This window comes from Hemibagrus wyckioides, linkage group LG16, assembly GCF_019097595.1.
Source record: "Hemibagrus wyckioides isolate EC202008001 linkage group LG16, SWU_Hwy_1.0, whole genome shotgun sequence".
NCBI lineage: Eukaryota > Metazoa > Chordata > Actinopteri > Siluriformes > Bagridae > Hemibagrus > Hemibagrus wyckioides.
Genome location: NC_080725.1, coordinates 2762452 through 2785980, shown reverse-complemented (window position 1 = coordinate 2785980; position 23529 = coordinate 2762452). Strand labels below are relative to the sequence as shown.

At 40.5% G+C, this 23529-nt stretch overlaps 1 protein-coding gene across 3 annotated transcripts in view; it reads right to left on the bottom strand.

Moving 5' to 3' along the window:
- The window catches only part of cadm2a (cell adhesion molecule 2a), a 357471-nt gene extending 339802 nt beyond the window's left edge, over nt 1-17669 (bottom strand). For 2 of the 3 annotated variants that reach the window (XM_058411807.1, XM_058411808.1), the window contains exon 1: nt 17383-17668. In XM_058411807.1, the coding sequence (XP_058267790.1) occupies nt 17383-17443 (61 nt within the window). In that variant the 5' untranslated portion in view covers nt 17444-17668. Of the gene's footprint in view, nt 1-17382 lie in introns of all 3 variants that reach the window. The other variant, XM_058411809.1, reaches the window with a different exon arrangement.
- Nucleotides 17670-23529: the final 5860 nt, after the last annotated feature.

The window sequence follows — 23529 nt, the reverse complement described above, 5'->3', positions numbered from 1 at the left end:
ATAAAAGCACTAAAAATAAAGAACGTCCAAAGAATAAGAGAATATTTAAAGAAAAAAATGCTGTTAACACATGACCTGAAATCCTGGATGTCTTTACAGCTGAGGAGACACTGGATGAGGCTTCAAAGTCTAATTATATGCCATGAAAATAATCAAATTACACATGAAATGGGCTCAGTATGATTTCAAAATGAAGTACAGATATTCATTCTGTATCGTTCTGACTATCTTGCTACGCTGATTACAAAAGCCTGTTGAATTTACTTAATTCAGCTGTGTACATAGGTTCCACGTGATTGAATTGATCAGCATTAACACAATTAGTTTTCGTACATCCAGCATATTTTCAAAGCCATGAATAAACCCAAAACAGAGAGATCAATCGAATCGAAGTTAAAGATTTAATAAAAGCAATGAAAACATGTTTTGTTAAGAAACTACATATTTTTATGTAACTATATGTAATATTTTTTCTTAAATTAGTGTAGATTAGTGTAGTTTTTTAGTAATGTAGTGGAGATGAAGGAGTGGTTATTTTGCACAAAACAAGTGGAGTGTGAATGCTTGATATATTTATTGTGACCGGATTTTATTTTACACTGATCAGGCATAGCATTATGACCACCTGTCTAATATTGTGTTAGTCCCTCTTTTGCTGCCAAAACAGCCCTGACCCGTCCTGCACTGTGTATTCTGACACCTTTCTATCAGAACCAGCATTAACTTCTTCAGCAGTTTGAGCAACAGTAGCTCGTCTGTTGGATCGGATCACACGGGCCTGCCTTCACTCCCCACGTGCATCAATGAGCCTTGACTGTCCATGACCCTGTCACCGGTTCACCACTGTTCCATCCTTGGAGCACTTTTGATAGATATTGACCACTGCAGACCGGGAACACCCCACAAGAGCTGCAGTTTTGGAGATGCTCTGATCCAGTGGTCTTCATCAAACTCGCTCAAATCCTTACACTTGTCCATTTTTCCTGCTTCTAACATCAGCTTTGAGGACAAAATGTTGACTTGCTGCCTAATATATCCCACCCACTAACAGGTGCCATGATGAGGAGATCATCAGTCTTATTCACTTCACCTGTCAGTGGTCCTAATGTTATGCCTGATCGGTGTCCATTGCATATAGTTTATGTAAAAATCTTAAGTTTATTATAAAAATGTGATTTCAATGCTTATCCATCCATCGTATCCTTACCCTACACAGAGTTGCAGGTAAGCTGGAGTCTATACCTGGGGGATGATGAGGAGATCATCAGTCTTATTCACTTCACCTCTCACTGCTCATAATATTATGCCTGATTCTATATATAAGCTGCTGCTTATGAGATGGATTTTTTTTTTCTATGAGCTGGATATAAGGGAATATTTAACAGTCAGTGGTATACAGAAGGATTGTCTGTTTTGCTCAAACAGACAAGCTCATAATGCCAAAATCCAATCTATACCCGAATATAATTTAATCTTGAGCTCATTTATCATGACATTTCTTAAAGGCCTTTAAGCCCATTGATAAATGTGAAGAAGCTACAGCACAGATCTCTAACAAAGCTGCTTCATCCAAAGAAATATGAAGAAAATCTGTGTTAATCTCATTCTATGTATTGGATCATAAGAGATACCTCCGATGCTCGACTACCAGGTCAAATGTCATGGGCAAGGTCAGAAATTTAGCGCTGCCCGAGAACTCTGGGATCGTCTGAGCAGACAAATGACAATCTAATTACATTCTGCTGCCATAAACACGCAGCACAGAGCAGACGAGAGAATTACATGGATTATAAAGTGTTACTCAATATATTAACATCTTCGGTGGGCGGCTAGTTCTGACAGAGACATACAGTCATGGGACATCAGAAGTGTAAGTACAGCAAGAGCAGAGCTGAAAGCCACTAACTCAATTCATACAGACTGAATTAGATCACCCATGAGGCACAGAGCAGTGGCGAGCTGGGAAAAAAGGCTGGATTAGTCTGGGGCTTTGAGTCCAATCATGACCAATCTTAATCACTTATGAAAGCCGCTTCATGTGGATCCACACGTAAGCGCCAGTTGTGATCGTGCAGATCCATTCGCTATCTCACTTTCAGCGGAGATACAGCCAGACGATATAAAAAGGGGAAATCAAATTCGGATCAAGAGACAGAACAAAATTATCAGTAACCAGAGGCTGTTTTAATAAATAACAGTGATGTCCTGTGTGTGCAGCCTGACACAAATTAAGAGGGTTAAATAAAGGACAAGGTGGTTTAATGCTGCATTTATGACACATCCCTGTAACATATACACTATATTGCCAAAAGTATTCGCTCACCCATCCAAATAATCAGAATCAGGTGTTCCAATCACTTCCACAGCCACAGGTGTATAAAATCAAGCACCTAGGCATGCAGACTGTTTTTACAAACATTTGTGAAAGAATGGGTCGCTCTCAGGAGCTCAGTGAATTCCAGCGTGGAACTGTGATAGGATGCCACCTGTGCAACAAATCCAGTCGTGAAAGTTCCTTGCTCCTAAATATTCCACAGTCAACTGTCAGCTGTATTATAAGAACGTGGAAGTGTTTGGGAACGACAGCAACTCAGCCACGAAGTGGTAGGCCACGTAAACTGACGGAGCGGGGTCAGCGGATGCTGAGGTGCATAGTGCGAAGAGGTCACCAACTTTCTGCAGAGTCAATCGCTACAGACCTCCAAACTTCATGTGGCCTTCAGATTAGCTCAAGAACAGTGCGCAGAGAGCTTCATGGGATGGGTTTCCATGGCTGAGCAGCTGCATCCAAACCATACATCACCAAGTGCAATGCAAAGCGTCGGATGCAGTGGTGTAAAGCACGCCGCCACTGGACTCTAGAGCAGTGGAGACGCGTTCTCTGGAGTGACGAATCGCGCTTCTCCATCTGGCAAGCTGATGGACGAGTCTGGGTTTGGCGGTTGCCAGGAGAACGGTACTTGTCTGACTGCATTGTGCCAAGTGTAAAGTTTGGTGGAGGGGGGATTATGGTGTGGGGTTGTTTTTCAGGAGCTGGGCTTGGCCCCTTAGTTCCAGTGAAAGGAACTCTGAATGCTTCAGCATACCAAGACATTTTGGACAATTCCATGCTCCCAACTTTGTGGGAACAGTTTGGAGCTGGCCCCTTCCTCTTCCAACATGACTGTGCACCAGTGCACAAAGCAAGGTCCATAAAGACATGGATGACAGAGTCTGGTGTGGAGGAACTTCAACATCAGTGTGTGACCTCACAAATGCGCTTCTGGAAGAATGGTCAAAAATTCCCATAAACACACTCCTAAACCTTGTGGACAGCCTTCCCAGAAGAGTTGAAGCTGTTATAGCTGCAAAGGGTGGACCGACGTCATATTGAACCCTATGGATTAGGAATGGGATGTCACTTAAGTTCATATGCGAGTCAAGGCAGGTGAGCGAATACTTTTGGCAATATAGTGTACAATCTGAGCCCGGTGTGCATGAAGCCACTCTTAAGTGGCAAAAAAAATTCACTCAGGATTATAAGAGCAGTACAGAAAGAAACCTTTAGCTGTAAGAGAACTTGTGAGCAGGAGAGTATTTAGGAGTGCTTGAGAAGTGTCTCACAGATGACAGAAATGACGTGCACCCAGGGTCTCAGGAAAACGGCCTGCAATATACTGCCAGATGATTCAGTCTTCATTAAGATGTACCACATCATTCACAAAGGGGTTTTTTTTTTTTTTTGGCCTACAGATTTTATACTTCTATTACTAATCAAATACAAAGCAATTCTAGCAAAGAGACTATTTCTGACACACCGCTTCTGACTGCTCTGTTTATTTGATTTGGAGAGTAAAATGGCACTAAGGTCCATGTGGATCTTTTTTTTTTTCTTCTTTCATTTAACATTATAGTTATATAACCAAATAATTAAAAAAAAAAACCTCCAAAAAATAAAAACATGTGTATTATAAACGGTGTGGGTTTTTAATACAGTCTGTCTATTTACAGTCAGTCTGTTTCGTTTGTCTGGCTTCTTGTGATTGATTGATTCATTCATTCATTCATTTAGTTAGTTAGTTAATTAGCTTGCTACTTAAATGCTGTGATTTGTGTCCAGGATTTTCTTCTTTTTTCCCACGGCTGGATATGGCGCATAATTTTTCCCCAGCAAACAGCAAACTGATTTCTTATCCTGACTACTCAGACTGGATCCCAATCTGCCTTAAGGCCTTCAGAATCAATAGATAGATAGATAGATAGATAGATAGATAGATAGATAGATAGAAATTAATAAATAATAATAATTATTATTATTATTATTATTATTACTATTATTATTATTATTATTATTATTATTATTATTATTATTATTATTGCTTGTTTTTTTTTTTTAATTAGATCAAATAAGAAAGAAAAAGATTAAGTGATCAGATCCTACTTTTTCTTTTTCATTTGGCTCCATATTCAGAAAAGGGGCTTTGTTTTTGCTTTTTGAGTAAATGTGTTGCACTCCTAATAAGCTGGAGAGTTATGTACCTGATATGCAGCATAACCCTGAGCTTTGTCCTCTGAAATAAATAAATCTTTGTGGTTTTTTATCTTAGTAACACAGAGAAGCTCTGGCCTTTTTTTTTGAAAGACACAAAACAGCCTTTTCTTAGCATTTAATCAATACATAAAGCTTGCAGTTGGGCCCGTTTACATGCTGTGGAGTGTTTGATGGATCAGTGTTATGGAAACGTGAGGCAGATGGTTTTGGGGGTGAGGGTGGGGGCGTCTTAACAACACAGCAGCATACAGGAGTTTTCAACATTACGTCTACTCGTCTTATCGTCAGCTGCTCTTCAGCATTATAAATGTTTATAAACAGGGTGTTAAATTCTGCCCGGGCCACATCAGTAGTTTTATGAGCCTTAGTAGGGCAATAAATGAAAGTGATTCATTTTTTATTTTCATATGAGAGTAAGGAAGAAGAAAAGTAAAGAGAACGTAGTCACTTGGACGTAATAGCAGCCGATGACATTTATTAGACTGATTGATTTTTGGACTGACTGATTTATTTAAATTAATAAATTAAAAGTTGTATAAACTAATTATTTACTAGTCTCTGCTTTGGGGATGCTGATGAATAAGGAATCTGAAAATAAGTTTATCTTCTTCTATGCTTTACGGTGGCTGAGAAGTGCAAAACACAATAACAAATCCATAAACACAAGGACAATTCAGACAAAGCGGAAGAGGTAGGTTTAGTTTGCGAATGGAATTCTTCCCTCTGATTGGACGAGACATCTGTCACTCAGGATATACAGGAAGTAGGAAATTGTGTATCTAACTTTATTTCTTGTACATGTGTGGAGTTCTGCCTTCACTTTAAACCACTTTTTCCAACGTTAAATCTTTTAAGGAAAATAGCAAACATATATATTTATATTTTATAAGAAAATGGAATACATCTAGCGCTACTCTGAGGAAGGACGTTATCATATGGCGTGATTTTGGCAGTGGTGGACCGTCAGGGCCAGCAAGGCCTTCTCTGCTGGCCTAATCAGCAGTAATCTGTATCACTGACTTGCATTTTAATATATATATATTTTTCCATGAATGTGTATTAAATTATTCCCAATAGTCTATTCTCTACATTTCATAGCTTTTCTCTCGGTTGCACTGCTTCCAGTAGTGTATATTTATGATAAGAATATTTATCCAATCATATTTCAGCCAGTGGATGACATCATGTGTCGCCAGAGTGAAAGAAATCTGCCTTAAGGCCTTCAGAATCAATAGGGCAGGCTCCCATAGCTTAATATTAGTGGCAATGAAAATGTTATATTAACCAATCAGATTTCGAGTTGGCATCACTGGGGCCATCTAGCAGGCATACGATTCGATTACATCAGCAATTTCCCGTCCTTTGATTGGATAATTGGAGTAGTCAGAGGCAGCGACCCGCCCATATACATTGTTTCTATATTCACTGCGTCTCATTTCAGATGCTGCGTCCTCTGGAGATTGCAGTTTGCTGCATACGGCATCAAGAATGTCTTTTTTGAGAAAAGTAACCGTAATAAAATGGACTATTCCTTGTGAGGTGTGAAATACTGTAGACTAATTTATTTATTACTTTGTTATTTAACGTTTGATTAGTATCTATTGCCGTGGCGTCCGGGGCGATTCTAGGATTTTTATTTAAGGGGGGCTCAGCCCCCAATGAGGGTATAAAAATAATAATAATAAATAAATAAAATAAAGGTTTGACTAACAGGGTAGGATGTTAAACTTATTGCAGCATTCCACTGTATTGCATAGATGTGTCTAACATGAGTACTGAACAAGCCAAATACGAGTCCCTGATCACACACACACACACACACATACACACATTCGTCCTCTGATCCTCGCTCTGGAACGCCGCAGTCTGCGGATTGAAGAACACGCTGAAAGATGGGGAGGAGCCGAAGTCTGCCGCCGTTTTCATATGAAATTTAAAGGGGACTGAGGTGATCACCAATTTGTGTACAGTTTATGGAGAATCGCAGAATGTTAGGAGGGCTGAGTAGAAAATGGCCTAGCGACACCCATGGTGACGTCATAATGAGGGTATAGAGGTGGATTAATTCAGGAAGGACACCAGTGAAGGTGTGAAATGCATGGCCCGCCACTGGATTTTGGATATACTGATAGCGTCCAATCAGAGGGAAGAATTCCATTCGCAAACTATACCCAACTTTTCCAGTTTGTCTGAATCGTCATTGTGTTTGCGAATTTGTTATTTTGTTTTTGCACTTCTCAGCCACCGTAATGCTTATCTTCAAGTTGAGTTTATTCACATTTTTAAGTTTCTAAGTTTCACCAACTGGAAATTTTTTTTAGTGTATTATGATAAGAAAGAGAATTTTGAAAAGCATGCATGCTAAGAATACGCATGTTCTCAGTCGCTTATTTTTCGTAGTCCAACTACATTTTTAACATATTTGAAACATATACACTATATTGCCAAAAGTATTCGCTCACCCATCCAAATAATCAGAATCAGGTGTTCCAATCACTTCCATGGCCACAGGTGTATAAAATCAAGCACCTAGGCATGCAGACTGTTTTTACAAACATTTGTGAAAGAATGGGTCGCTCTCAGGAGCTCAGTGAATTCCAGCGTGGAACTGTGATAGGATGCCACCTGTGCAACAAATCCAGTCGTGAAATTTCCTTGCTCCTAAATATTCCACAGTCAACTGTCAGCTGTATTATAAGAACGTGGAAGTGTTTGGGAACGACAGCAACTCAGCCACGAAGTGGTAGGCCACGTAAACTGACGGAGCGGGGTCAGCGGATGCTGAGGCGCATAGTGCGAAGAGGTCACCAACTTTCTGCAGAGTCAATCGCTACAGACCTCCAAACTTCATGTGGCCTTCAGATTAGCTCAAGAACAGTGCGCAGAGAGCTTCATGGAATGGGTTTCCATGGCCGAGCAGCTGCATCCAAGCCATACATCACCAAGTGCAATGCAAAGCGTCTGATGCAGTGGTGTAAAGCACGCCGCCACTGGACTCTAGAGCAGTGGAGACGCGTTCTCTGGAGTGACGAATCGCGCTTCTCCATCTGGCAATCTGATGGACGAGTCTGGGTTTGGCGGTTGCCAGGAGAACGGTACTTGTCTGACTGCATTGTGCCAAGTGTAACGTTTGGTGGAGGGGAGATTATGGTGTGGGGTTGTTTTTCAGGAGCTGGGCTTGGCCCCTTAGTTCCAGTGAAAGGAACTCTGAATGCTTCAGCATACCAAGACATTTTGGACAATTCCATGCTCCCAAATTTGTGGGAACAGTTTGGAGCTGGCCCCTTCCTCTTCCAACATGACTGTGCACCAGTGACCAAAGCAAGGTCCATAAAGACATGGATGACAGAGTCTGGTGTGGATGAACTTGACTGGCCTGCACAGAGTGCTGACCTCAACCCAATAGAACACCTTTGGGATGAATTATAGCGGAGACTGTGAGCCAGGCCTTCTCGTCCAACATCAGTGTGTGACCTCACAAATGCGCTTCTGGAAGAATGGTCAAAAATTCCCATAAACACACTCCTAAACCTTGTGGACAGCCTTCCCAGAAGAGTTGAAGCTGTTATAGCTGCAAAGGGTGGACCGACATCATATTGAACCCTATGGATTAGGAATGGGATGTCACTTAAGTTCATATGCGAGTCAAGGCAGGTGAGCGAATACTTTTGGCAATATAGTGTATCTACACTGGGTGATACATTTCAGGATTCACTGAAAAACCCTCTCAATCATTTCTAGGCATGAGTCTGACTTACATTAAGCACAGCAGACAGGCGTTCATTTTAGCCAGCATTTCAGTGATGTGATATGAGCTTTCGTGTGCAATACAGTGACACGTGTGGAGGGAGCACAGGTGCTTGCTACACTATGGATCTGGTGTGATTTCTAGACATAGGCCTTGTATGAACACGGTGATTACTACAAGCTGTCCGTATTTTTCTTTGCAATTTTCTGCAGACTGAATAAAATGAAGGAGAAAGCCATGTTTGGCCCACAGGCCTTGAGTTTGACATAACCGTTATAAATACATGAGTCTCTCTCTCTCTTTTTCTCCCTCCGTCTCTTTCTTTTTGTTTTTTTTTCTTTGCATATACCATTTCACTCCCCGAATCAAACTCGAAGCAGCCCACCATAGTTCCTCATGGATATCTGAAAATATTTTAATCAAAATATCTTCAATAGGGAATAAAAAGATTCCTTATTTTATGAAAATGCTGGGATCAACAATGATCAATAACTAACTGAGCCATTATGTATTTATTGCCTTTTACACCACGGATTCTTACACGGCTCTCGGGATGGTGAGATGAAGATGAAGATGAAGAGCTTACTGTGTTTAAAATCACTTGAATTGGGTCATGGCTGTGTGTAGTGTATTTTTTCTTCTCTACATTGTATTTCTAGTGCTGCACTTCACTGGGAAATTAGCAAAGCAGGAAGCTAAGCAGGATATGTCAAAGCTGGCTGAATATACGTCTGTGATTGATTGCTAGTTTGGTCGTGTACTGGGTATGTGTTTAATAATTTAATAGTTTCTTTTGCAGTATGCTATCTGGCTTTTGTAGCCAGATATTTAACTGGAAGCTAGGTTCATTTTAGTTTACTTAAAGTTTAATTCCACTGTCTCTCAAGATTCTTTCAAGGTGTTTAGAGAAATATGCAGAGTCCTTTTGAAATAATTATGATGCTATAATCTCGGAAAATGCCTTACAACTCCTAACATGGTGTAGTCTGTTTTGTTTTGTTGTTATATCGGTTGCTGTAGATCAGCAGGTTATTTTGTAGCTTTAATCATGATCCATTTAAGCTTGCCATTAGAACATGAATAGTATTACATGTCACATAATAAAGGCCTGTGTTTGTGCAGGGAAGCATGGCTTATATATTGTTTACAAAAGTTCCTCTTTCTAAAGGCTTATTGCTAATACTTTGTCTAAGAGATTGGCAATATTCAGGTTAAGGTTACAAATATTAATAACCTTAATATATTTATGTGTTATACACCGATTAGGCATAACATTATGACCACAGTGAATAAGACTGAGTATCTCCTCATCATGTTAGTGGGTGGGATATATTAGGCAGCAAGTCAACATTTTGTCCTCAAAGTTGATGTTAGAAGCAGGAAAAATGGACAAGAGTAAGGATTTGACCGAGATTGACGAAGGGCCAAATTGTAATGGCTAGACCACTGGATCAGAGCATCTTCAAAACTGCAGCTCTTGTGGGGTGTTCCCGGTCTGCAGTGGTCAGTATCTATCAAAAGTGGTCCAAGGAAGGAACAGTGGTGAACCGGTGACAGGGTCATGGACGGTCAAGGCTCACTGATACACATGGGGAGAGAAGGCTGGACCGTGTGATCCGATCCAACAGACGAGCTACTGTTGCTCAGATTGCTGAAGTTAATGCTGGTTGTGATAGAAAGGGGTCGGAATTCACAGTGCAGGACGGGTCAGGGCTGTTTTGGCAGCAAAAGGGGGACCAACACAATATTAGACAGGTGGTCATAATGTTGATCGGTCTATTGTTGTTAATATCACATGTTCTGTGAGTTTCTACAAACACTACACATGTCAGCAGGTAAAGTGATGTCTTCTGAAAATGGCACAAAATCTGTGTCCTGTTTGATTTTTTCCGATTCACAAAACTGTAAAAATGCAGCAAAATGTCAGTTTGGACACCTACAATGGCATATCGCAGTTGAACATCAGCACTGTTGACACTGAGATGGTGACATATCACAGCCAAGAGAGCAAGTAAAGTGTGAACACAAAGCAAGAGACTCACTGAATAGTTCCCTAACCTAAACAGTGCCCTAAACTGAGAATAAATCAAATATAGACCGCATGCTAGTGACACTACACCACTATTGGCATTTAAGTTAATGTTAGATCATTAGCTAGACTAGTCATCTTGATGGAATTAGGGCTCTGAATAATACTGTTTACTGAAACTGACTGATAACTGACTTGTCCATTTTTGGAAAATGGCCTGTGGCTTCATAAAAAAATGCCAAACACTTTGACCACTTACATACATCCATAAACCCATTCCTATTCCTAGTATTTCATTGTATTCATACACTATATTGCCAAACGTTTTGGGACACTCCTCCAAATCACTGAATTCAGGTGTTGTTTTTCAGAGGTTTTCATGCTCCCAACTTTGTGGGAACAGTTTGGGGATGACCCCTTCCTGTTCCAACATGACTGCACACCAGTGCACAAAGCAAGGTCCATAAAGACATGGATGAGTGAGTTTGGTGTGGAGGAACTTGACTGTCCTGCACAGAGTCCTGACCTCAACCCCATAGAACACCTTTGGGATGAATTAGAGCGGAGACTGTGAGCCAGACCTTCTCGTCCAACATCAGTGCCTGACCTCACAAATGCACTTCTAGAGGAACGGTCAAAAATTCCTAAACATAAACACACTCCTAAACCTTGTGGAAAGCCTTCCCAGAAGAGTTGAAGCTGTTATAGCTGCAAAGGGTGGGACAACTCCATATTACATTCATGTGCATGTGAAGGCAGACGTCCCAAAACTTTTGGCAATATAGTGTAGCTTATTTCTGCATTTATTCACCATTCTCCCCAAAAGACTTAAAGATTAATTTCTTTCTTGATACTCTGCTGATGATAATATAAAAAAAACAAAACAAAAATGAATTTGCTCTTTGTCTCTTTTTAGAAGAGGACAACGACACTCGCATGTAGTTTATTCATGTATTTATTTAGATTTAGGAGTTAAAATACTCTACAAGTGTGCAAAGTAACACATTAGTTATGCTTGAGGGAGGTTTCTAATTTTGTAGTTTGTGTACAAGTGTTTGTGTAAGAAAAACACATATCCCTTGTCAATGAAATGTTAATTAAGTAGGAACACTTAACTCTATATAACAGTAGAAAACTCTGATCAAGACATTGTGTGTGTGTGTGTGTGTGTGTGTGTGTGTGTGCACGCACACTTCGGCAGGTGCACGGTCCCTGTAGCTTCTGATTAATTGATTGTTTGCTGTAGTTGCAGGTGTTAAATTCCATCTAGCAGAGGCAGATGGCCTTAGGAAACCCTGACTGCCCACAGCACATGCGACACAGAGAGATAGAGGAAGAGTGGAAAATGGTGCGCTTCAACACCATGCTGCATGCTACGCTGATATCACCAGCTCCGAGGTAATATACTGATGCAAAAAACTAATAAGACAGAACAGACAAAAATCTGCTGAAAGTGTGCAGTGTGTACCCATGAGTAGCTTTGTCATTATTTACACAAGTCTGTCCGTTTGATTCATCCATCCACCAGCGTGTGACGGAGAATTTAGGTCTGTTTATCGCACTGCCATTTAATGATGTCCTCAGTGTGACTCCGAATGTCATTAAGCCTCACATTAGCTGGCAGCAATATTGGGCTTGTGAAGCAGAAAGCTTAATTGTCTCGCTCCTTTATGTGTCCAGCTTTAAACAATGTGTCACTGTCTAGGCGTGGAAGAAAAGCTGGCTGCTACAGAGGGAGTGATGGTCGATGGCAGAGGCTAACAGATTTCTATAGGTAATCCAAGGTGTAGGTGAGCCGGAGGCTGTTATTTCAGGCCGTTTGATTTACTGACCCTCTCTGCCGTGGACATTTGTTTCCATCGCACGCCTGCTTTCATCTGGCTTCGTCAATAAACGTGATTGATTGCCCAATCCCGCCACAAGCCCCTGCAGCAGGTATTGCCATTTTCTGAAAGATCATGGAGGAATAAAAAAAGAGGAGATCATTTGCAAGAGAAGATCACTAATTCTCCATGAAATCATCATTAAAAACAACCAAATCTACAACAACATCTTCTGGAACATAGCTGCTCTCTTTCGGGTCCAGTGCTCAAGGTCTTTATTTTGATTTAATTTTCCCAGGGTCACATCCTCTGGCTATGTCTAATATTGTTTTTGTTTCGTCTCTTTGAAAAGCTATGACTTATAAAATGCCTGAAAAACTCTGTCTCAATAATGACTATAAGACATGAAAAGGAATGGCTTCTATTCAGGGCTCTAGACGAAAGACCTTGTCCTTCAATATGCTGATGTAAAGACTCAGACATGTTTGTGGGAGGTTTATATCCCTTTCAGACCTGAGACTTTTGATGTTGTGATAAATCTGCAGAAACTTTGCTCCAAGGTATTTTTCTTAACAATGACTTCACTCAGGTTGCACAGATGCTACAGAACCAACCGGAAAAAAATCAGATAAACCACAAAACAACAATCATTCGAAATCACCTACCATTCATACGAAAACACAACCACTCTGCCACTCACCCAACATGACTGCTTTAAATCTAACCTCAAATATTTATGCTAACACTGATCTGATCCTGAGGGTCAGTATTAGGGTTCAGACTAGTCTGAATCACAGCACGATTATCAGATTTCTCATCTGATCTAATCTGTGCCATGAACACTAGAATTTAAAAGAAAAGACCACAATATATCTTACTTTAATGTGTTTAGATTAAGCAGGAGACAATTCATAGTCTAGATCAATTACTAGGCCATCAGAAAACAATCTATAACAATTATTGGTATTAAGAAAATTATTAAGAAACACAGGCTCGGAATGAACAAGAACAGAGACAACAGTGCGGAAATATTAAGGGCTTAAATTCTAAGGGCTGAACAGGTACAGGTACACACATTAGGAAAACAATCCAATGATTAGACAGAAGCAAAGACAGGACTGAAGAAAAGAATGAAAAGCACATGGATATCTGGACTGGACAAAATAATAAATAATAAATTCTGGGAACCGTGAATAATATTGAGAGGAGAATTTACTGAAAACATGGCATCATACAGAAAACATGCCTTTCCAGGAAACTTATGTGTGAAGCTGTCATTATCGGATCATTTCAGCCCAGAGCTCTGATATGATCACAGCATCAAGAATTTATCAGTTATAAATGATGCTAAATGCACTTTTTCACTTTGGAGTATTCTACATCAAACCGAAAGGCCAGACTCTGTCCAGGACATTACTGTAAGAGGGAGAATGGTGGGTAGTGCTGATGACAGTGAACACTGACGTTGAATATAAAAGAAAAATTCTCTTGAAGAGGACTCGATGATGCCTCCGCCTACTTTCTGTTTTAACTTTCCCCAACACCTGGAAGAACAAAAGAGGGCCTTTGATCATGGGAAATCCTGCCTGATCACAGCTACGCTGGCACATTATGGGTGGGGTGGGGGTTTGATTCAGAAACCCAGATGCTCAGAAGAGAGCGACGGAAGAAAAGAAACACAGAGGGAAGAACAAAAGAGAGAAAGATACAGACAGACCAGTACCTGTGAATTCATTCTGAAACTCACAGAGGTAAAAAGCGAGAGGATATTCACCTGTAATCCTGTTCTCCATCCAGTTTAATCAACCAAGCAAACACATAGAGAGTGCACAGGGAGAGGGGCCATGCACCCTTATGTCTCATTGCTTTCGAAGGAAAACAGAGGCTATTCCTTGAGAAATAAACACCAAACAAAAGCTCGCCCCAGTCAGGCCACAACGTGCCTCTCCATTTCTCACCTGTCTGATCACATTCACCTGTGCTGATGCTCACCTGCACACACACACACACACACACACAATTGCTGAATGACAAAGACAGAAGAGCAACGATGAAGAAAAAGCTATTACCTCCCAACACACCCACACGCTCACTCACGCCTAAAAGAGCCAGAAGCTGTTCAACTCGCATCTGCCTTTGCATTTGTCTTCGCTCTACTTGTCGATAGCTGAGTGTCATCTACTGTAGCTCGAAGGACAGGATGACCAGATGCATTTGGCTCCACATTTCCATAATATTGTCCCTGTGGATATGCAGAATGAGAAAAGCTAGTCCGGAGCTTCAGCAAGCGAGAATTCAGAGACTATCCTTGAAACAGCCGACATGAGGCAGGACTACACAACACTGCAGGATAAATTGCACACACATATCTGTGAGTTAGGAGCCATGTAAAAAAAAAAAAAAAAAAGGATATGCACATAAATCTAAATATGTACAAAGCACATTAAAGCTTTTAAAATGTGCATTTTAATCATCTCTGAATATTAACAAGTCTATAATTTCATATTCATCAAGACAATGAATGTTAGCAACGACTCTACATTATGTGTTCCTGCCGTCACAGAAGGTGAAAATTCACACCTTCATTTCACAAATGTGAATATGTCAATATTATTTAAAAAAAATGTTTTTTAATTGTATTCAAATATGATTCTGACAGTACATCATGGTACTGGACCCAGTCAATATGAAGCCGGTGAAGGAAACTTGGATCTAAGCTATTCTCGAGTCCCAGAACGAGGGAGTGCCTGCCACATGCTCTCCATAAGTGCGACGCTCATCAGCCCCTGGCTGCGGTTCTCAGCTCTGTCTGCCTGGACCTGAGTTTTTTAAGAGAGAAAGGAAAGACCGTCTGTACAGGTGGCATCAATAATGGATGTATGAAAGTCAGCTGAGCCTCGCTGGCTGCTGCCACAAGGTGCTGCACTGAGATTAAACAGGAAATGCTTGGTCATCGTTTGAATAGATGCACGAAATTCAACTGATGTACATGTCATATCTGGCACTGTTATGAAGCCGAATTTTAACCGACGCAGATAGTTTACCATTCTTCGACACAGGACTGGACTGTGTGGCTTTCCCTTTTTGGAGACTCATAACATTTAGCGGCTTCCATTTTTAAATATGTGGAATGTAACTACGAGGTCCATGAAGCGACAGAAGCTCTCAAGTACCCACTACAAATCAGCACTCAAATGATTCAAGGCTGCAAAATTCTCATTCCCTGTAAAAGACTCATTTTGGTGCTAACGACATGTGTATGTCTGTGTTGCTGTGGGAAAGCTGGGATTCAACCGGGCTCGGTTGGCCGCTCTCACTCGCAGGAGCAGACAGGCTGATTTACGGGCAGTGAGAAGGCTCTGGGAGATCAATACGTCGCTCTACACAGACAACTCATTAAAAGTGCTGCCTTGAGGAATGTGCTTAATTATCTGTGATTATTAATGGACCCCTCTTCTCTAACTGAGCGTCAACACGCAGCTCCAGGTATTATGCCGAAAACATGCACACACGTGTGCATGTACCTCTCTGTCTAAATCTCCCACTCGCACTAGCAAACATGAGTCACTCTTTATGCACGGCAGCGTGTGTCCTGAGCACACAGATGCCTGACGGAGCCTTGAGCCGAGATGTTTGATATGTAAACAGTTTGTGACGGCGGGGTCATATTTACACTCATTTGAAGGATATGACAGATGAGGCTGATTGCATGCATTTTTAAGCACACTGACTAATCATCACAGCTCACTGCTAATCTCAGGCAGTGATACTGGACCATATATAAGAAGACGGGTACATCAGATACGAATTGGTTTTTGTTTTGTTTCCTTTGTTTATTTTAACCTGTTCATCATTTGCCAGATAAAGTAGTCGGGAATCAAGGTCATGCAAACAAATTTGGTTTGCTTACACATATTTCTTCTGTTTCAGCATTTCTACTTCTTCTTCTCCCCCCCTCCCTTTTTTTTATTATAACACAATGCAGATTTTTTTTTTACCTTAATCAGATTTGAGACGTGACCACGCCCCTTCAAAACAATGTCGCCTGTGACCACGCCCCTTGACACAATATCTTGCGTGGCTAGTCCCCTGACAACAAGGCCACCTAAGATCATCTGAGGTCAGCTGAAGCTGTGGATCCTACATACTGTTACCTTTTTAGGCAAGGAACTTCAACACATCTAATGACAGATATCTCTAAAGTCATATTTTTCCCAAATAGAGGATGTCGTTATACTTTTCTTTTTTAAAAGGGTTATTTGAGGTCAGGTAATGTAAAACACAATACATTATGGATAAAAAAAAAAAAATACTCACTTGATCACATCTAATCGAGATCGTTTAGATCATTAGCTGATTCCGATTTCATTAAGCAGCTATTAACGCTGGCCTGCTTTAGTTTGTTTTCATTTTGTGCTTACTCTGTCAAAAACAGAGGCTACGCCAAACCGACAGGTCGTGCGGCTGGGTAAAGAAAATAAATAAATAAATGAATAAATACAGCTGATGCTACTACGACCCCAAGTGATGGAAATACCATAACCGATAGGAACTAGTTTCTATTCCAGTCGTCAGTGTAACTGTAGTGTGTGTGTGTGTGGGTGGGGGGGTGGAGGCATTGAGGGGGGTCCAACATTTGCGCACCATCTCTGCATTTGTCTTGAAGGAGCATCAGTTTACTCAAGCACTCTGACCACTGGGGGGAAAACCAAAACTACACCCTTATAAAAGAAGAGAACAAAAAATTCATCATGGTTTGAGTTGAAAACAGATTACATTTCCTGAGACAATTAACGCGTTTTGACGCATATTAATGAAATGAAATGATGGCACAAAAGCCTCCATAAAGCCCTAAGGTAACTTCACTAACCCCGAATCATCAAATACGCAAAGTTTTCCAGAGCTGGAAATATCAATATACGCTGACTAGGAATACAAGCCATGAGTCAGTGCAAAGCAAACGCTGAGACTGAATGAGTTTCCACCTTGGCTTCAAAGGGGCTCAGTGATGGGCATTCGTATAAGGATGGTTTCAATAGGATACACGGATAAAGCAAATTAGATCTTATTCGTACATAAACATGCGTGCGCGCGGGTGTCTGCAAGAGCGCGCGCGCGCGCGTACTTGCGTGCGTGCGGCATTCCTGTACACTTCTCCAACACGGCGCGATGCTGAGCCAGCTTCCTCGAGACAGTAACAGTAATTACAGCAAGCCGCTGTCGGGCGTAGAGAAGTTGGAGGCGCGTTTACCTTTCAGCAGGATCCCGCAGATGCCGTACAGGGCGAAGAGCATGTGCTGCTTGCCGAGCATGATGTTCGCGTTCCAAATCGACGCGCTCTGGTCCCTTCGCTGCTCCCTCCGCGCTTATCCAGGTGTGCGTCGCGATCGATCCCGGCTCTCCTTAGAGCAACTTCGCAGTCCCACCACGTCGTTCGTCGGGTAAGGGGAAAGAGGCGGAGGAGCGATGCTCTGGTTCGCAGCGCTGTGCGTGCGTGCAAGAGTGCAGCTCTGTGCTTCTCTCGTTTCTCTCGGAGCGGGAGCTGAGGAAACCACGCCCACACGCGGCTTGACAGACCGCAGACGCTGGCCAATCACGGGAACGTGGACTGCTCACACGCGCGACCTGCTCCACGCGCGTGCGGAATATATTACAACGTGCGCTTACAGATAACAAAATAAAAATGAGCTGTAATAGATGATTGATTTACCAGATTACAGATGACACTGTGTGCACATGGCTATTTTCGGTATTTTCTCTACTTCTAGATGTCTCTGGTCTCACACTCAGAGAAAAAAAAAGTACTTAACTGTACCTTTCCTTGTCACTAGGATACATCTTTTGTACCACAATGTGCATATTTGCATGGCAATGTGAATGTAGTGTACCATTAAAAATAATTTAAGGTACATAACTGGACTCCAAGGACTAGCTTTAGCTTTTACCTTTAAAAGATAGACCCTTCTGATGTACCCTTGAGGATATTACCCAAGTCGCAAGGAAAGGGACAGGCTATAGTGGTGCCTTCATGGAGAAGTCACATTCACTTGAGTTTGCATTTCCATTTCTATTTACGACATTTACAGATGCCCTTATCCAGAGCGATGTACAGAAGTGTCTTGCAGTCTCGGTCAAAAAACGCATGCTCATAGTAGTTCACTGTTAAAGCAGTCACTCTGAATAAGTAAAAACTCCTGGGATGGTCAAAAAAAAAAACAACAAAAAATATGTTTCATTCATTTATTCATTTGTTTTAATCAAAGTGCTAAGGCTCACCGAAACCCAACATGACATGGTTGGATTCCATTCAGTTTCACTGGCATTGCAAGAACATGTGCAAATGTATGGAGAACGTACAACTGTGCCGCTTCAGGGGATTACATGTTGACCTGCATTTCCACGTTCCATGTTATGCAAGAAATAATATGTATAAATGATTAGAATTATGTAAGTGTGATTGCTCCATAAGAACTCTACGATAGGTGGCTCTGCATTAAACTATAGCCACGTGGCCATTATGCATCATCGCCAACATAACTGCAAAAGTAAATTAACAGTGTGTGATTATTCACATGTAAAGTTCACAAGACCTGCTAAATGTGTATGATTGGGCAACACATTTGATTAAACCATATCAGAGACCACAGCTGACTGCACCCCATCATCTTGTTGACTGCATTTAACTGTGTAACGCAATATAGCTTCAGGCAATGTTTATCCAGTTTTGGTGTACCTCTGTCCACTGTCGTCACAGATGTTCTTGGCTAACAGGATGTCAAACCCAATGTTGTCTTCTGCTATTGTATCCACACGCCTCAGAGTGTGATGTGTTTGTGTTCTGAGATGCTTTTCTGCTCACCGCGATTATAAAGAGGTGCCTTCCTGACAACTCTTACCAGTCTGGACATTTTTTCCCTGACCTCTTTTACTCTGCAGAACTGCCACTGAATTTTAGTTAACATTATGTGTAAACCCTAGAGACTAGTGGGTGTGAAAATCCCAGAAGATTTGCAATTTCTGAATACTCACAGCAGCCTGTTTGGCACCACCGCAGTCTTTCATATTCATCATAAAATAACACAACGTAGAAATAATAAAGGAATAATGTTATTCTTATAATTTGTAGATTACTTACTAATTGATTTCCACCAAAGAATTTTCACACTTTGAATTTTCAAAGTTGATTTGACAAGCGTTATGGACAAACAGTCATTCTTTCAAGATATCAGGTCCGGAGGTCGTGATTTGACCTTACATGGGTCACTGAAACAGTAAACATTGGTTCCAAAACATGATCTTTATATCAAAATAACGCAACAAGATTGCAGTTTTCATAATTATTTTCTTAAATTCAGAAAAACATTTTCAGATCAAATTTCATGAGAGAATGTTCGATGTTGGAATGACGAACGCTGCGCCATTGAAAAGCACATCCAATCAGCTCCTTTGTTTACACTGAATCATAAATATTAATTAGAAATCTGCGTACCGCTTTTAAATATTCATTTAACAACCCATCACGCTCAGTGGCCGTGACCTCGATTGTCAACACGATGCGTTCTACAGGTTATTGTTAGCCGATTAACTTTGTTGTGTGTTTTGCTTGAACGTTAGATTGTAAAAAGACAGATAGACAATTTTACGAGCTTTCAATTGGTGTCAATTTTGTGATGATATGTTGAAAAAGTACTGATGTAGGGAAGTGAAGATTAGAGTGACTACCGAAAAACGCCAAAATTCCACATGACAAGCGATCGATTTCAGATCAATCTCCGTTTTCAGCTGTGGTTGCTAACATTAATAGAAAATTAAGCTCCATGTATAAGCTAAATGGTCCCTTTTATCTTGTTTTTTTTTTTTAAGTGTCCCATGTAGAACCCTTTCAGAAAGCTAGAACTATTAAACACCCATAGAACCTCTTTCCTAAAATTGAAAGTTTACTTTTGGGATCGATATTAGCTTTTTCTGTCACTGACAATGAGATCGTGTTCATAACAGCAAAGCAAAGAACAATTTTCCAGTTTACTTCTCAGAAATCCAAACAGTGTTGTAGTATAGTATGGCACAATGCTATCTAAATAGGTATTAACTAATAGAATAGAGGTGCCTCCACTGCCAACAAGTCTAGTAATCCTGTACATATATAACTAGAGGCAGAAATAAAGTTTTGACTGGTGGCTTAAACGGGGAAAAACTGTCTCAATACACATAACTTTTGCTTGTTTTCCATTCATCATACAATTGCAAATAACCTATTCCAGTCATAATTACATCCTGTAATTAGTTATAAATAGAACCTCCAATTAAGTTATATGATGTAGACAGCTAATATTTATATAATTATGTACTAATACGTGTAAGTGCACAAAAATAACCATGACTTCTATTAAAATATAAGATCATAGTGCACCTATATGTTCATTCATTTAAGTGTTTTTAATGTATTTTTACATTTAGTTCAGAAAACTATTACATTTATAAATCTAAATTGTTTCTAGCCTACAAGTCCACACTTTTTAATCACATTAAAACCTCCTATTTACAAATTCATTTAATATTTAGTGAAAGCCATGCTATTTTGTAGTATACAGCATCATTGAATAGAAATTTGATGATATTTAATATGGTCACCTGACTACAGGGGATTTTACCCCAAAAAGGGTTGTTCAAGCAGGTCAGACCTTTTATATAAACACTCAGAAATGGTCTTGTCCTGTCCAAAACTGCATTTTGCAACACAAAACGTTGTGCAGTTGTGCAAGCTGTAAATAACAAGGACCAAATTGTGATGGCTAGACCACTGGATCAGAGCATCTCCAAAACTGTCCAAGGAAGGAACAGTGGTGAACCGGCGACAGGGTCATGAGTAGTCAAGGCTCATTGATTCACGTGGGGAGTGAAGGCTGACCCGTGTGATCCGATCCAACAGACGAGCTACTGTTGCTCAAACTGCTGAAGAAGTTAATGCTGGTTCTGATAGAAAGGGGTCAGAATACACAGTGCAGGACGGGTCAGGGCTGTTTTGGCAGCAAAAGTGGGACCAACACAATACTAAGTAGGTGGTCATAATGTTATGCCTGGTCGATATATATTTTTATATAAGTAATGCAGCTTGCACATAGGACAAATCTTTACACGTCTCATATTTTACACATTTTTATTTCCCCGCAATGTTTTTCACATGCTGGTTGGCTGCTGACAACAAATCAACCTGTTGTACAGATACGTGAAATACATATCTGACAGTTTATTCAGCATCTTGATATTTTTTTTCTTCCTGGCATGACAAATCTCCATGTTGTTGAGTAATCACCTCATGTTAAGTCAGACTGCTACTAAAAATCTACAGTTCTAACATAAAAACGCAATCTGTATATGAAAACAGTTGGAGTATGGATGGAAAGAAAATTTTTTTTTCTTGCATTTGTGGGCTCGCTTTAGGCAGAACATACAGTATTATATTAATTTAAGACTAATTATTTTCAAGCTAACGTGAAATTATTTAAAGCACTGCCTTCAAGTCCTGAATAAAATACATTTTTATGCTTACGTGACTTTATTAACACGAGGATTTTAAATCCTTTGTTTTCTTTTTCCCATTTTGTCAGGGTTTTTATTCATTTTCCTTTGCCCAATACATTTAAGAAGATTTTCTAAAAAATGTCCTTTCTCCCTGTGGCATGTCACAGTGCTGCTGTTTCTCCATCAGGAACACCGACTGGCTCTATAAAGCACCTCTGCCATCTGTGAGAGGGCATGCTCTGATGACGTTTCCCTACCGAGCATAACATACTACAGCAGGTTTAACACAGAGAGCAATAAAACCTATGACTTTTATTTAATGGACTCTGAATTCATTATTTGGAAGTTCTGACCTGAGTAAGCACAATCATCATCTCTAAATATTAGAATGAGCATTCTGCCCAATCTATCAGTTAGGACATTTACATTTCTGGCATTTGGCAGATGTCCTTATCCAGAGCGACTTACAATTTATATCATTTTATACAACTGAGCAATTGAGAGTTAAGGGCTTTTCTCACAGTCCCAGTAGTGGTAGCTTGGTGGACCTTCTTAACCACTAAACTACCCCCATCTTAGGACCATCTTCATTTTATGATGCTTTTGCGAAAAAAACATATTTAAATAGAATATCTGATTTATTACCTTTCACACACTAGCAAACATTAAAGAAGCCAAAGTCAATTGAGCAAAACTTCAGCAAAATCACAACAAATGTAAAAACACAAGAACAGAATCAGACACAATTCAACATTAACACATAAAATCAGAAAGTTAATACTGAAAAAAAGGGGAATATGTCGCATTAAAGAAAATACACAGATCAGGCATAACATTATGTCTAATATTGTGTTGGTCCCCCTTTTGCTGCCAAAACAGCCCTGACCCGTCCTGCACTGTGTATTCTGAACCCTTTCTATCAGAACCAGCATTAACTTCTTCAACAATTTGAGGAACAGTAGCTCGCCTGTTGGATCGGATCACACGGGCCAGCCTTCGCTCCCCACGTGCATCAATGAGTCTTGACCACCCATGATCCTTGGACCACTTTTGATAGATACTGACCACTGCAGACCGGGAACACCCCACAAGAGCTGCAGTTTTGGAGATGCTCTGATCCAGTGGTCTAGCCATCACAATTTGGTCCTTCATCAAACTCGCTCAAATCCTTACGCTTGTCCATTTTTCCTGCTTCTAACACATCAACTTTGAGGACAAAATGTTGACTTGCTGCCTAATATATCCCACCCACTAACAGGTGCCATGATGAGGAGATCATCAGTCTTATTCACTTCACCTGTCAGTGGTCCTAATGTTATGCCTGATCGGTGTACATTGCATATATTTTATGTAAAAATCTTAAGTTTATTATAAAAATGTGATTTCAATGCTTATCCATCCATCGTATCCTTACCCTACACAGAGTTGCAGGTAAGCTGGAGTCTATACCTGGGGGATACTCCGGACTGGGTGCCAACCCATCACACACACTCACACACCCATTCTCACACTACAAACAATTTAGAGACGCCAATCAGCCTAAAACACATATCTCTGGACTGAGGGAGGAAACCCCAAAGCACTGGAGAAAACACAAACTACACAAAGGGCGGAGATGGGAATCGAACCCACAACCTCAGTAATGTGAGGAAACATGAGAACCACTAAACCATCATTACCCCCTGACCAAAACAAAAATTAATTAATTAACTGTTTATATTACACTTAATTTAAACAGCCTGATCAAGTCGCATACTATCAAGGCAAACCAATTACATTCTGAAATCTCTCGAGGATGTCGGCGCCGAGGGAAACTATAGCTATAATATTCAATTAATACATTTAACACATGTGTAGTAGAATCATGTGACATAAT